We start from the raw sequence: 15,103 nt of genomic DNA, 5'->3' as shown, positions 1-15,103 counted from the left end.
TTAGGTAGCTTTTATTAGCTTTCAACCACAAGACAGAATCTCGCCAGACTGAATCTAAACTTCCCAAGCCAGCAAGCAAACACCGCGAATTCCTTAGGGTAGTGCCAGTCTCATCCTCTTAATCTTCCCACGCTCCTGCTGGGGGCTAAGGAAATGCTTATCTCCCCGAGCGTGGCCTTCACCAAACCATTCCATCACAGCACGGCAGGAAAAGCATGAGGTCCTTGCCTAACGACAGTCTGGTCCTTGCCTAACAACCGCAACTGGAACTGCTGTCACTAAGTGGTGTGGTCACATGACATTTTGCCTAACAACCATTTCACTTAGTGGCAGAAATTCCACTCCCAATTAGGGTTGTTAAGCAAGGACTACCTGTATTGTCATTTCTGCTTCTTTCAATAAGCATTCATTTCTCACAACAGACCATAACCATTACCTTTCAACCAATATTTGCACATATTTAAATTTCTCCATCCATTTCCCCATCTTTAGTAAACATTTTATGAAGGTACACAAAACTCATCTACTTATTCTATTTTTTTGCCATTTATGCATCACTTGCAATTATTCACTCCATTTTCCCTGTCAAACGGTTACCTTGGTCTCTGATCCATTAATTTTTAGATTCACACTCCTTGTTGCATCATACTATTTATCTTGCTCTCAGCCAACAACAATGTAATATCTACATACAAAATAAATGTATGTTCATATCTCCAACCAACACACTGCTGCCCTCACCACAAGCATTCCTTATATATTATCTATAAATACATTAAATGATCAAGGAGACATCACATATCCTTGTCTTAATGTCAAACCATTTGCTAAGCTGTTCATTTATTCTCATGCATGCTTTACTTCAGCCATATACTACTCTCAGTGCATTCAACAACCATCTTTTGTATATTCATGCAAAACATTCCACAATTCTAGCCAATTAACTTAATCATACACTTTCTCTATAAACCAAAAAAAGTACAATAAACTTTACTTTGTTCCAAGCAGCTTCTCTCTTTTCTCAAGTCCACTTTCCATCTTCTTGAACACTTTTTCGTACACTTTTACTTTCATTTCCTGCAAGTCACTGTACTGTACTTTAATTTATTCTAATTAGTTTCCCTTCTTTCCATTTCTTCCACGTCCATTTTGTTCTCAAATCTAGTGTTGACACTATCAAAAAATGATTGGTCCCACATTCAGAACCTTTTATTACTCTTGTAACCTTCACTAATTTTCTCAGTCTTTCATCATGAATAATCAAATCAACTATGCTTTTAAATGTATATTTGTTCCTCTGCTGCATATATCTACAAATAGATTTATGTTCCCACCATGTACATGAAATAAACAAGACCTTTTTCTAAGCAAATGCTTAGTAGTCATAATTCTCATTCATTCTTAGGACTTCAAATGGCCAAATTATTAATTTGTATTCTTATATCTCACTCCCACTCATCCATTCATATTGCTTAACAGAATATTTTTTTCTCTTGGACTGCATTCATTGAGAAAGTCTGTTGTTTTTTCCATTACCACCATTATCACTGGTGCCTAACATGCAACTATCACTAATTTATGGATTTCTAGTTTTGTGCATGCCCATAAAAACCTAGATGATATCAATTCATACTTAGTGATATATATTTTAGTTCTTGCATTCATAATTAAACATACACTTCACTTCCATACATGTACTTACCACCGCTACTTCATAAAAATCAATAAATAGCATCTAAGTCAGCAAACATGTATGAACTTTAATCTGCAAAGACTCATGCAAATTTACTCAAACCTCGCTATCAGTGATACATATTTTCTTTTCATGTTTTAAAAGGATTATCAGAAAAAGTTCCACTGAATGATTTTATGCAGCTGTATTGGTGGTAAACAGTAAATTATTTGTTGTCTTCTTGACCATGGAATAGGTCTTTAAATGTGTTCCAGTCAATCAATCAAATCTTTATTATGGTCAAAAACCAGCATATCTTTTCCAGTCTGTATCTCATTCAATTTGTTCCAAGCTTCCTACCAATGTTATTCTAATCATTATCCCATTTGTTTTATTCCCCTAGCTCTCAATACTAGGGAATTTGGCTATACTCAGCAGAAGAGGTCATGAACAATTAAATGAACTGATTACACTAGTTCCCAATTTCAGAGGTCATACCTGCCAAGGTGACATGAAATCTTCCATAGGGCCTGGTTACTTGAGTGACCATCTGTCTTCCCATAGTATCTGCCTGGCCATTTCGATCTGGCAGGGCTGGCATGCTCCAGGGTCCATCGATTAAATATCATCTGTCTGGACTCCGGAAGCATGCCTTCTTTGTAGCAGTGCCTGCCCTCTGGAATGAGGTTCCCCACAAAATCTGAATGGCTCCCGCCCTGCTGGTATTTTGAAGAGCCCTAAAGACCTGGCTCTTCCCCCAGGCCTTTGGCAAGGATGACTGATGCCCCTTTCTTCCTTTTTGTTCCTCTTGGGTTTGTTTTCTTTGCCATCGTTCTTTCGTCTTATGCCATTTTTGTGTTTTTTGTATTGTTTTTTGCTCTTAAATGTTTTTAACAATTGTAAACCATCCAGAGTCGCTAGGAGTTGGGCGGCATATAAATTTAGTATATTATGATTGGTCGCACAGTCAGCCAGATGTTTAGACTGGATTTGGCATTTTTATACACCTATCGAGTCCTTCCCAAGGACCTGGGATAGGCAGATGTTGTTGTTTGATGGATTAAAGGTATCCAGGTACCTTCCAGGTACACAGCCCGGAAGACCCACACCAGCCATTGTATGCCGGCCGTGAAAGCCTTCGACAATACATAGATTAAACGTATCGTTGCAGGATAAGCTGTTCCAAGTAAAGCTGCCTTTTGCAATTGAATGATGGTGATTTTGGCAATGCTGATGGTCTTCAAGTGGTGCTCCAGACGTTTTGGGATTGCATCTAAGGCACCTATTACTATTACTATCTTTGCTTTCTTTTGCCATAGTCATTCTACTTCTATTTGCAGGTCTTTATATTTTATGATTTTCTCCAGTTCTTTCTCTTCTCTTCTGCTGTCTCCAGGTATTATAATGTCCACTATCCAGACTTTTTTGTCTTTCTTATCAACAATTGTTAAGTCTGGGATGTTGTGTGGCAGGTGCTTGTCTGTTTGAATTCTAAAGTCCCAGAGCACTTTAGCTTCTTCATTTTCTATTACTTTGTCTGGTTTGTGGTCCCACCAGTTCTTGCTTGCAGGCAAATGGTATTTCTTGCAGATATTCCAATGCACCATTGTTGCTACTTTGTCATGTCATTGTTTGTAGTCAGTCTGTACAATCCTCTTCTAGCAGTTAACTAGGTGGTCCACTGTTTCTTCAGCTTCTTTGCAGAGGCGGCATTTGCTGTTTGTTGCCATCTTCTCAATTCTGGCTTTATATACATTTGTTCTTAAGGCTTGGTCTTGTGCAGCCAGAATTAGCCCCTCTGTCTCTTTCTTCAATTTTCCCGCTCTTAGCCATTGCCAGGTCTTGTTGTTATCTGCTTTGCCTGAAGTTTTTTGGTGTACTGGCCATGTAATACTTTGCCTTGCGTGTCTCTTTTCTATTCTTCCTTGGTCTTTCTTATAGGCCAGTTTGGTTTCTTTGGTATTCAGTAAGCCTTCATGGCATACTAGCTTTGGTGCCTGAAGTTTCACTGTCCTTCAGATACTCTTCCAATGCCTTTTTTTCTTCAACTGTCTGATGTACTTGTAACATTCCACGTCTACCTATGCTCCTTGGTAAACAGAGTCTGTCAACGTCACTGTGTGGTTGAAGGCCATGATTCATTGTCATTATTTTTCTCGTCTTCCTATTCAGGGCTTTTATTTCAGCTTGAGTCCAGTCCACTATTCCAGCTATATATCTAATGACTGGAATTGCCCAGGTCTTAATCGCCTTGATGGTATTTCCTCCACTGAGTTTGGACTTTAAGATCTTCTTCACTTCTCTGATATATTCACTACTATCCTTCTTTTTGACTTCAGTGTGCTTGATGTTGTCAGCTTGAAGGATGCCCAACTATTTGTAGTGATCTTCTTCATCCAGACTCTTGATGTTATTTCCATTGGACATCTTGAATCCTTCAGTTTTCACTATTTTTCCCCTGTTGATGGTAAGGGTGGCACATTTGTCCAGTCCAAACTTCATTGCAATATCTTGGCTGTATATTTGGACAGTGTTGAGCAGCTATTCTATTTCAGATGGTGTTTTTGCATACAGCTTCAGGTCGTCCATGTAAAGGAGTTGGGATAACCTGGCAGATGTTTTAGATGTTTGATAGCCATGGCCTGACTTGTTCAGTATTGTTAATAGAGGAATCAATGCAATTACAAATAGTAGCGGTGATAGTGAGTCTCCTTGAAATATTCCTCTCTTGATGTTAACCTCTCCCAGTCTATCACAATTGACCATCAACTGTATCTTCCATTGTGCCATTGGTCTTTGCACAATGGAAGACTGTTCCAAACTGATCTTTCTACTGACTCCTGTTATTTCTAGGCACATTATTATTATTATTACTACTACTACTATTACTATTATTTACAACAACGTGAAATCACAGCTGCCAGTTCTTTAGCTGGTGTTGGCCTTCATTCGCATCGAGTTCTTCCCAAGAACCTAGGATGTTGTAATGTATCGGTGTAGTATATGTGCAGATTCAAGCAGTGTGGCCTTTTGTAATTGACAGATGGAAATTTTGACAATGTACAGATTTTCTAAAGCTTTTTGGTAGGGCACCCAGTGTGCTGATAACCATTGGGACCACCACTGCTGGTTTATGCCATAATCTTTCAACTTTGATTTTCAGATCTTGATAGACTGTGATCTTCTCCAATTCTTTGTCTTCTATTCTACTATTCCCTGGTATTGCCACATCAATTATCCACACTTTCTTCTTTTCAACCACAGTTAAATCTGGTGTGCTATGCACCAAGACTTTATCAGTTTGTATTCGGAAATCCCACAATATTTTAACCTGCTCATTTTCAACAACTTTTTCAACTATATGTTCCCACCAAGTTTTCATTACTGGCAAATGATAATTTTTACAGATGTTCCAGTGAATCATTTTGGTGACTATGTTATGTTGTTGCTTATAGTCAGTTTGTGCAATCTTCTTGCACGAGCTGAATATATAATCTACTCTTTTTTCTGCTTCTTTACACAATCTGCACTTTGAATCATTTGATGATTTTTCAATTCTGACCTTGATTGCATTAGTTCAAATAGCTTGCTCTTGAGCAGCCAAAATCAAGCCTTCAGTTTCTTTTTTTAATGTTCTAGTTGTAAGTCACTGCCAAGTTTTATCTATATCCACTTTCCCCTCGAACGTTTGTAGAAATTGACCATGTAATGCTTTTCCTTGCCAGCATTCTGTTCATGTTTTTATTACATTATTTCTATATTCACGTTTTGTTTCCTGTACATTAACTTCCAATTTTTAACTTGCATCAGTGCTTGTTCTTCACTGTCTTTTACATAACCAGCCAATGCATGCTTTTCTTCAACAGTTTGACTTGAAGTAAACCTCTGCTTCTATTTCTGTGGAGCAGGTATAATCTATCAATATCATGACGGGGCTATAATGCTTATTATTATTATTATTTCCAATTATTGGACATCAGGTATTCTATAATATCTGAGCAGATTAACCTATTTTACAAGATACTATTCTTGTAGTGCCTTGTAAAATAGATCACACAGAAATGTATAGATACATAACAATATATTAATTTTTGAAATAATGTATGGATAGAATGCCTGTGTGTTACCTTCTGAAAATTCAAATGTTTACTTACATCTTTATCTATTTTTCTTTGTACAGTAATCTTTTGGAATATTTACTTATTTTTAACACACAAATATACAGAAATTTACCAAATAAGGGGCAGTTCCACATTAATCTTCTTGAGTCAAGAAACAATAAAACATGCAAACATGTTTTTAGTTAGTATGAAAAAGGACCTTTATTGAATCTCCTTCACTTGCAAGCAGGCATTATGCAAAAGTTGTTATTACAGAAAATGGAACTAATGAGTAAGACAGAACAGTAAATGCTATTAAAATGTTTGCTTTATGCTACTTCCATCTAAATAAGAAGCAATGTCTTAACAGTATTAAAAAACTTTGTTATTACAGCTGAAGTTCTGACATTATTATGCTGAGTTATATAACATACAAAAGCTCTGCAAACTCTTCAAAAGAGATGCACCAGAATGCATGGAAGCCACACTGCAGATAGCAAAGGAAAATGGTTGTGCCTGCGCATGCACACAGAGACAGCTGGGAGCAGCTTCCAAAGCAGCCATGTGAGTCTGGAAGAAGAAGTGGTTGCTTTAACAATTTGAAAAGAGATGCTTTATACACATTACTCTGTGTTCTGAATCACTTCTTTCAAAGGATTTACACAGTCCTATAACCTATGTGCCAATTATGCTATTTCTTTCACTTTTCATTGGATGGATGGAAGGCAGGCAGGAGCAATAAGGGTTGGATTAAAAGCCACAAAACATTGTGACTGATAGTTCTGAAATCTTGAGTTGCTTTGAGAATGATACTGCTTAGCTAAAGATTTTCAAGTAGATTAAAGCAATGGAAGCTTAATGGCTATACATAATTTCTGTTTATACTCTTTGTACTTAAAACGTTTATAGTCACATAGCACAAGCAAAGTGTTTGGGGTTTTTTTACAGCTATATTGACGTAGGAAATGATGCAAAACATTGTAAGTGATTCATAGTCGAATTCTGCCTTATTTGAACTCTCTCAAAAAATATGGTACTCATCAATGTTAAAATTAAACTTCCTGCAGTTAAAATATTCTCATGTTAGGAAATTGCCATACCACAATATTTTTCTCACTCAGCAATGCTTACATCCTAAAACTGCACTCATGAGACTGATATACCCTTTTTTTTCTTATTCCTAAGGGAATTGCTTTAGTACAGTTTAAACGTATTATTTAAACACTATCAAAGCATTTAAGGAGGGAGAATTTCAAATATGTGTGGTTCAGTCTTATACAACTGAAGGCTTCATCATTACTTTTTTCAAAAACATAAATAACTATTGAACATGCACAAAATATATGATCTCCTAAGAAACAAGCAATTAACAACCTTTTAATATATAATGCACTGCCAGGAACTCTAAACTGGCACCCAAGTGAAAAAAAAAAATCTACACACCAATATTATAAGGTAAATAATGGGCTCAGAACATGTTTTATGAGGCTTCCATCTCATCTGTTATGTTTAATACTTTTTAGGAGGTACCAGACAAATTAATCAAATTACCCAGCTTGCTTAGTATAGGTTTGACTACTGCACTATAAATTAATAGCAGTTTTTCCTATGTGAAATGTGAGACTGTTTCCAGAGTTCATTTGACACACACCAAGGGGGGGGGAGGGGGGGAGGGGAAAGTTTTTTATGGTTAATACTCCTGGTTTTCCTTATTTTCTCTATATAGAAATTGAGAAACCTAGAATAACCCTTCTCAGTCCTTAATTAAAGATTATATCATGTATACCTGAGTTCACTGTTTGTTGGAAACAAGTGTATTCAACATACATCAGACTGTAAAAGGACTACACTGTTCTTGCATTCAGACTGTGCAGCTTCCCTGCCCATTTGTGTTGCAGACTGAAGCAATGATAAGGCTAGGAAACATATTCTGAAGCGCCTGAAAAAGCAGTGATATGAAAAGAGTCCCTTCCTCTCCAAAAGAAAAAAGGAAAATACAGAGGAGGAAACTCACAGCACCTTCCAGGCAGCCTTCCCTCAGCCTGGGTCCATGGAAGTGGCAGAGGGTCTGTCAGGTGAAAAGAACCTGGTAAGATAGACCAGTCAGGTGGACAGGTTGTGCCTACAAGGCAAGACCTGAAAAGGTCTCTTTGAGACTGCTGTCGGAGCTTAGGAAGCAAAAGAACTGAGCTGTGCAACCCTGCTTGGGGTACCTGCCAAAGGAGCAAAGGGCTGAAGAAATCCTGTGCATCTTCCACAGGATACCTGTAATAGCAAAACACCAAAGACAGGGGAAGGGGACTTGAGCAGAAATGTATCATCTTTGGAAACTGAAGCTTTCCTCTGAAAGACAGTCTGTCCCCAACAACAGCCTGTGGCCCTTTTAACGGTGCTCAGTTACAGCATCCAACATCCCTCACTCTTGACAAGACTGGCTAGAGCTGCTGGGAGTGGCAATTCATAATATCTGGAAAGCCACAGATGATTTAAATGTAATTATTTAAAGTTAATTTCTTTTGCATAAAAGTATGAACCCCACCCCCCACCCCCGGCTAGTGGACTCACCCATATGCGGCACTTGTGACAATCTGGTTTTAAGATCCCAGGTATAATTATGGTGTGAAATCAGAAATTCATTGCTGTAATTCTTCCTAGTAGAGAGAGGCAGCTAAATTTATCTTTGTCATTTAAGATAATAATAGACATTTTGCCAAAATAGTGATAATGTTATTCACACTTATAAGAACTTCAAGTGCTGAATTCAAACCAGAGGATATAACACTTCTCCCTCTTTCCAAGGAATATACCTTTTCACAGTTGTGCTATAAAAATGCTGGCAGAAGGTCCAGGAGGATTGTGTGGCACTATTTTCTCAACTCTGGACATCCTGAAGCAGAACAGTTATATACATTTGTGTATGTGTATTATGTATGACTAGTAGAATTCAGCTGTGTCCAGCAGTTACCAAGACTTGACCTCTGACAAGTTGGCCAGTGAGAAGTAGCAGTCACTAGTGTTCCTAAGAAGACCCCTCAGGAGACTTGGACTTATCTGCTGCAACTAAATACACCATTCCCTCTCAAAGAGGGAGACTGCATATAGTCTTAAAGCAGTGGGAAGATCAGTGAGGAACCATTTGGGTTCACTATTTATCTTCTTCCTTTGGGCAGGACTGAAAAAAATGAGGCTACTCTGCCATTCTAACACCCAGAAAGGGAGGAAACAGAAATTACTTTCTCCTAGCCATCACTTCCATCTATTACTTCTGAATCCTACATATATTCTCATTCTCTTGAATTGGTTACTGGGGGGTGACACAGTTACTTTTTACTGGCCAGGATGGGTATGTCACCTAACTGACTATTCAACATTTTAGACAGAGCTATCTGAAAAAGCTTTGACTGAGTGAGCAGATACAGAGAAGCCAGTTAGTAATGACAAGTTGGTCTACTGAGCTCAGTTCAACTGATCCTTATCAAACCCACAATAATGTTTAGGCACAGAACAAGGGCATTCAAGCACTGGTCAGATCAAACTATTACATCACCCAGAGGAAAAGTTGGTAGGAACCTTTGCTTAGCTGTGCTCTCTCTGGGAGTAACAACTGAATTCACCAGACCACTATGCTGCCTAAAGGGGGAGTCTGCACACAAGATCATAGATGAGCAAGCTGAAGTGAGCATGCTATTTATATCAAATGTTGGTTCCCCCTGGATAATGTGAGAATAGCTGTGTTTCTACATAGAACCACTTCACAGTTTGTTTTAACTAGTGCTTCTTGAACAGCCACAACAGCCCACACAGTAACCTATGTTGTAAACAATGGGTTACAAATCACCACGGCTGGATTTCCCTAAGTCAAAGCCCAACAAATCCCATTATGGCTTAGCACCAAGTATGAACTCTGCCGGTGGGGATGGGGCCTTCTTGGTCCAGTCCCAATTCCTACACTTCCCAAACCACGAGCGATGAGGCTGCAGTGCCAGTGCTCTCCCTTTGTGCACGATGCAGTGACAACCGCTGCACTGCTGGGAGAGTGTCCTTATGGAGAGCAAGCGCATCTGCTTTCAGTAGCTGCCTCCGCCACTCATCTGCAAAGCAAAGCCGCAGCCCTACACAGAAGCGGCTGTCACCTTCACTGGCTCACCTGGGCTCCCTCTCTGTCTGCGTGACCCTGTTACCGGGGTCGGATCCGTTACGGGGAACGGGTGGAAGGACTGGTGGGGAAGGGGAGGGCGGAGGGAGGGGCGCCGAAGGGAAGTCTTCCCCTTGCATACCACCCGCGATTACTGTTGGGGGGCAGTTCGTCGATGGGGCTGGAAGAGAGAAGCGAGCTGGGAGGTTCCAGGCCCCGCGTTTTCCGCCTGGGAAGGGCAGAGTGGGAATGAAATGGAGGATGGGAAGCCTCGGGAGGGGGGAAGGCAACCCTCGCCTGTGCTCCCCTCAAGGCCCGACCCTCGTAGCCCTCACCTTCTGGCGGATCTGGCCGGAGGTGGAGACCTTGCGGATGAGCTTCTGCGGAGAGCCGGTTTCTTGCTCCGGCTCGCTGTCCGACGACTCTTCCGCCGCCGCCGTAGGGGCAGCGGCGGTAGCCCCGGCCTGGGGCTGCGAGGCAGCCGCTGCCGCCGCCGCCGCTGCCGCCATGCTGCACCGTGAGGAGCAGGGCGGGCAGCACCACCTAGCGCCTCAAGCGGCGCCGTGCAAGCGCCTGCCCTGCGTGGGCTCAGCGCGGGGAGAGAGAAGCCGGCAGGCTCCTTGCGGGCCGTGTCCACGGCCGCCCTCTGGCGGGCCGGCATCGCGTTGGCCTGAGGCAGCCCCCCAAACGCGAGTGGGTGCTCGAGGTGTCTCTTTCACACGTGCGTACATGCACGGGATTTTCGGTACGATGACTAAAGCGCTTAGAGCTGGGTAGCACACAGATTGTGGTAACCCACGGCTCTGAGTGAAGCAGAGTAAGTAATCTATACATTTAACTCAGTGCTTCTCTCTCTGCTATGATAAATCATCCTCACGCTTCAACTGAAAAAGGAAACTAATGTACGAGGGGAAAAGAGGATAGGTTAAACTAAAACCGATGTTTTAGTTTTAATTATAGTATTGTTGCATATTTACAAACATCCAAAAATGCAGTCTCTGGATCTGTAATCTGCAGTGATACAGATTGTTCTGAGGGCAGAAATCTACCATTCACTGATAGCAAGTTTAGATCAGGCTGCCTGCCTACACAGTTACTGCCACTGTGAAGTGGATTCACTGGGGGCACCTCCATACTATTGTTTTTGTTCTTCAGTCCCTTAAAAGTTGTTTGAAGATGATTCATAATAGTCTTATGTTCTGCTGTGAGACTGCATGAAGAACAAAGTGCAAAGAATCGCTGCCCTCCCTAAGCTACTAAAGGTGCTAGAGAAACAGACATCCTTTCCCCACCCCCACGGGAAGTAAAACAAAGTTCTTGCACACAGACCCATGTACATCTTTACTACATGTTCTGTGTATTTGTCTGTTCATATGCAAAAAACCCCAAAGTCATTCATATGAGGGGGAGCTACAAAGTTGTCAAGGTACCTTTCCGTTGAAGGATCTGCTAGGGTAGATGAAGCTTAGGAGTTAGGAAAAAGCAAGAATTTCCAAAAAAGAGAAAATGGATGTCAACTCCACAGAGCAGCAGCATTTTAAATAAACAAGAACACACACCAGTTCCACTATAGTTTCAAATACACTGCCGCTGAACTAGAAGTAAATCCAGTCAGTTCTTCTCCAGTGTTGTGGAATCACAGAAGTCCAGACTTAGCTCCATACTGAGAAAGAACTGTCATGCAGAACAACCTTCCAATGGCACCATATATGCCCTCTATCCATGCTCATGTCAGTGCTCTTAAGCTGTAACTTTTGAGGCAAGCTCCAAGTCAACTTTGATCCTCAAATTAAAAAGCATGTGAGCTACTCAAAGAGCAATATATATACTATCTTTATTTATTATTTTAAAAGCACACATTTCATATGTGAGTCTGTGCAGCTAACAACAAACGCACCAGCAATAACACAAAATAACTATAACAGTAATCAGTACAATACTATGGTGTTGAGGTCTGAGTCAAAGAAATCCCTCAAACAAATGCAAATATTATTGTCCAGGCTCATCTAACATCTTGGCCCAAATCTTGGAGGAACAGCCAGGTCTTTCAGGCCCTATGGAAGGCCAGCCAGGTTAGAGCCATTGAGATCTCAGGGGGAATAGCGTTTCATAAGGCAGGTCCTGTGACAGAGAAGAGAAGCATCCTGAGTCCCATTAGAGACAGTGCCTCGTAGAGGGGACAGACAGTGCCTACTCTGTTGGGATGGGCAAAAACAATTGGAGATGGATAATTCCAGAAATGAACTGGACTCATGCCATCAAGGGCTTTACAGGTGATAACCAGTACCTTGAATTGCTGGAAGGCTATTGGAAGTCAGTGCAGTTTAAGAAGCAGTAGTGACACATGGACAACCAGAGTATGCCCAAAGATGTCCATTCTACTGTAGTCTGGACCAACTGAAGCGTCCCAATACTCTTTAAAGGCAGCCCTGTAGAGTGCATTGTAATAGTCTAAATGGGAGGGGACTAATGTATGAGTGACTATGAACAGGGGCTCCCCATTTAAAAAAAGGAGACAATTGGCACACAATATAGATTGGTGCAAAGGCCCTCTTGGCCAAAGTAACAACCTGCTCTTTGAGCAGGAGCTGTGAGTCCAAGAGGACGTCTGAGTTGCACATCATCTCTGCCTGAGGAAGTGCAAGTCCATTCAGATTTAAGAATGGAAAATCTCCAGATTCCAGAGGCCTCAAAACCCACAGCTACCCCTTCTGAAAGTCAAATTAGCTGCCCTTTGAAAGAACAAGTCTGCCAAATTCACTCATCTTCTTCCTATACCAGGCCAGACATTTTGGTGTAAACTCTTGAAAAGGCTATAGCTGGTCCAAAATACAGCTGCGTGTACAGTGACGGGTGCCCCTAAGTTTACCCATGTAACATTTCTGTTGCGTGAGCTGCACTCCTGGTTTCCTTCCAGGTGCAATTCAAGGCACTGGTTATTACCTTTAAAGCCATACATGGCACAGGGCCAGGTTATCTGCAGGACTGTCTCTCTCTAAGGACATCTACCCACCCTACCAGATCAGATAGGATGGGCACGCTCCTAGTCCCTTCCCTTAAGCATTGCCATTTTATGGGATCTAGGAAACATGACTTTTCCGTGGCAGCCCCTACCCTTCCCCCTAAAATTCAGCAGGCTCCCACCCTCCTAGCCTTTTGAAAAACACTTAAGACCTGGTGTTTTCCCCAAGCACTGCGATAGGGTGAGATTGATGAGTGGACTTAGTGATGGACTGCATGTAAAAGTTGAACTTGGTGCCAGGTTTTAATATTTGTAGTTTTAATAGATATATGTAGGTATATTGATGTTGTTTTAACTGTTGGTTGGGAGCTGCCCAGACTTTGATATAAGATGGGTGGCTATATAAATGTTTTAAATAAATAAATAAATATTTTTTTTTTAAAAATCATGCTTTGGAGCTGTAATATAGATAATGCTTGACTCTAGTTCAGAACTGTTGCTTAAGTAACCTGACCAAAAATGTACTATTGCCATTATGTGTGCATCCAACAGAGAGGTATGATCCATCCCAACTTCCTACACACATATACTTGCAAGACAATCATGTTTATAGAAGAACATTTGCTAGTTGTCTATTCACATTACAATTTTATATGAATGTACACAAAACATGATGCATAAAGCTGTACTAGAATTGTTCCTTATACTTCCTTTTTCAAGTGAAAGGTATGATTTAAAAAGAAAGAAATTTGTAACTCAGCAAGACAAATAGAATGGGATCTACTTTTCCTACTGCAGCTAAATATAACTGTTTTACTTTGAATAAGTTTAAATCTCCAGGACTCAATGAACTGCTTCCGAAGATGATAAGGGATGGTGTGGGAAACCCTCATACATTATTTTTGAGAAATTCTGGAGAACTAGTGAAGTCCCAGGTGGCTGGATGAGGGCAAATTCTCTTCAAAAAGGGGAAAATCCAGCAAACTGCAAACCAAGCAGTCTGTCATCAATACCTGGAAAGATTTTAGAGCAGGTCATAAAGCAATTGATCTGTAAGAACTTTGAAAGTAAAGTGGTAATTATCAGAAGTCAGCAGGGATTTGTTAAGAACAAATCTTGCTGAATTAACTTTAGCTCATTTTTTGATTGGATAACTTCCTTAATAGTTGGAAGATATGGGCAGGGGGATACCTTGATTGGTAGTGGCCCTTGTGAAGATGATTTTGGAATAATAGTAGATTGCAAACTGTATATAATACAGTGTATGTAATTTCATTGCAAAAAAGCAAATGTAATTTTTGGCTCATCCACAGAAATGTAATTTCCAAATCAGGAAAAGTAATTGTTCCACTTTATTAAACTTTGTTCAGACCCACCTTAAGAATAATGTCCTGTTCAGAGATATTGGAGCATGCCCAGAGAAGAGCAACAAGGATGATCAGGCAACTAGAAATTAAATCCTATGAAGACAAATGGAAAAAGCTGGGTATGTTTAACCCTGAGAAAAAAATGACTGAGAGGGGAAAATGATTGCCCTTTTCAAAGTGAATATTAGAAAAATCTTTATAGTAAGAACAGTTTGACAGTGGAGCAACTGTTTGGATAGGTGGCAGGCTCACCTTCATTGGATGTGTTCAAGGCTAAATAGTCAGTCTGGAGTTCTACATTTGTAGTGAGATAACAAGTTTAAGTAAAAAACAAGAGCCATACATCAACTCAATTTAACTATTCTGTTTCTTAATACATATAAAAGTTATGGCCTCTGCTAACTTGATCCCTTTTTCCTCTTTCATTCAGTATTTGGACACTCCAGTTTGCTGTCTTCCGCAGAGGCTTCGTCTTTCAGTTGCTGACGAGCAAACTCCTCAAACACCAGGTCATCTTGGCCACTAAGGGAAAGATAAGGACTCTCTTTGAATATCACATCTTCTTAATATTTGATATTAGGAAGCTCACTCTTTTCTTTTGCCATATTTAAATAAGTATATAATTTGTCAGGGAGTGGGGAATAGGTAGCTTTCAAGATGTTGCTGAAGGATGGGCACTTCCACACCACTACCCGTTTCCACTTCCCAACTGTTCAAAAAGCTGTGATAAGCCAAACTCAAAGCATAGAGAAAAGAAGAGAAAGGAGATGGGACAAGTAAGAGTTTACCCCTTGTGGAAGAATGGACTGACAAGAAGCTCTGCAAAAGTGCTGTGCTTCAAGAGAAAAAAAAAGAGATTTTCTGCAG

General features: G+C 40.5%; 2 protein-coding genes across 4 annotated transcripts in view; both read right to left on the bottom strand.

Annotated features, from left to right (window-relative positions):
* Positions 1-10,441, bottom strand: part of DGKD (diacylglycerol kinase delta) — an 82,336-nt gene extending 71,895 nt beyond the window's left edge. For both annotated transcript variants that reach the window (XM_088132533.1, XM_088132534.1), the window contains exon 1: positions 10,243-10,441. In XM_088132533.1, the coding sequence (XP_087988659.1) occupies positions 10,243-10,416 (174 nt within the window). In that variant the 5' untranslated portion in view covers positions 10,417-10,441. The remainder of the gene's footprint in view (positions 1-10,242) is intronic.
* Positions 10,442-11,550: 1,109 nt separating this feature from the next.
* The window catches only part of SAG (S-antigen visual arrestin), a 29,287-nt gene continuing 25,734 nt past the window's right edge, over positions 11,551-15,103 (bottom strand). For both annotated transcript variants that reach the window (XR_015794469.1, XM_088132402.1), the window contains one exon: positions 11,551-14,758. Coding sequence is in view for 1 of the 2 variants with exons in the window: in XM_088132402.1 (XP_087988528.1) it covers positions 14,659-14,758 (100 nt within the window). In the remaining variant the exon portion in view is untranslated. The remainder of the gene's footprint in view (positions 14,759-15,103) is intronic.

This window comes from Python bivittatus, unplaced genomic scaffold (genome assembly GCF_059951505.1).
Source record: "Python bivittatus isolate LINGU-HERP-01145 unplaced genomic scaffold, Pbiv_v1 ctg000980_np1212, whole genome shotgun sequence".
NCBI lineage: Eukaryota > Metazoa > Chordata > Lepidosauria > Squamata > Pythonidae > Python > Python bivittatus.
Note: the sequence above shows the minus strand (reverse complement) of the source record. Positions and strands in the feature narration are given on the sequence as shown.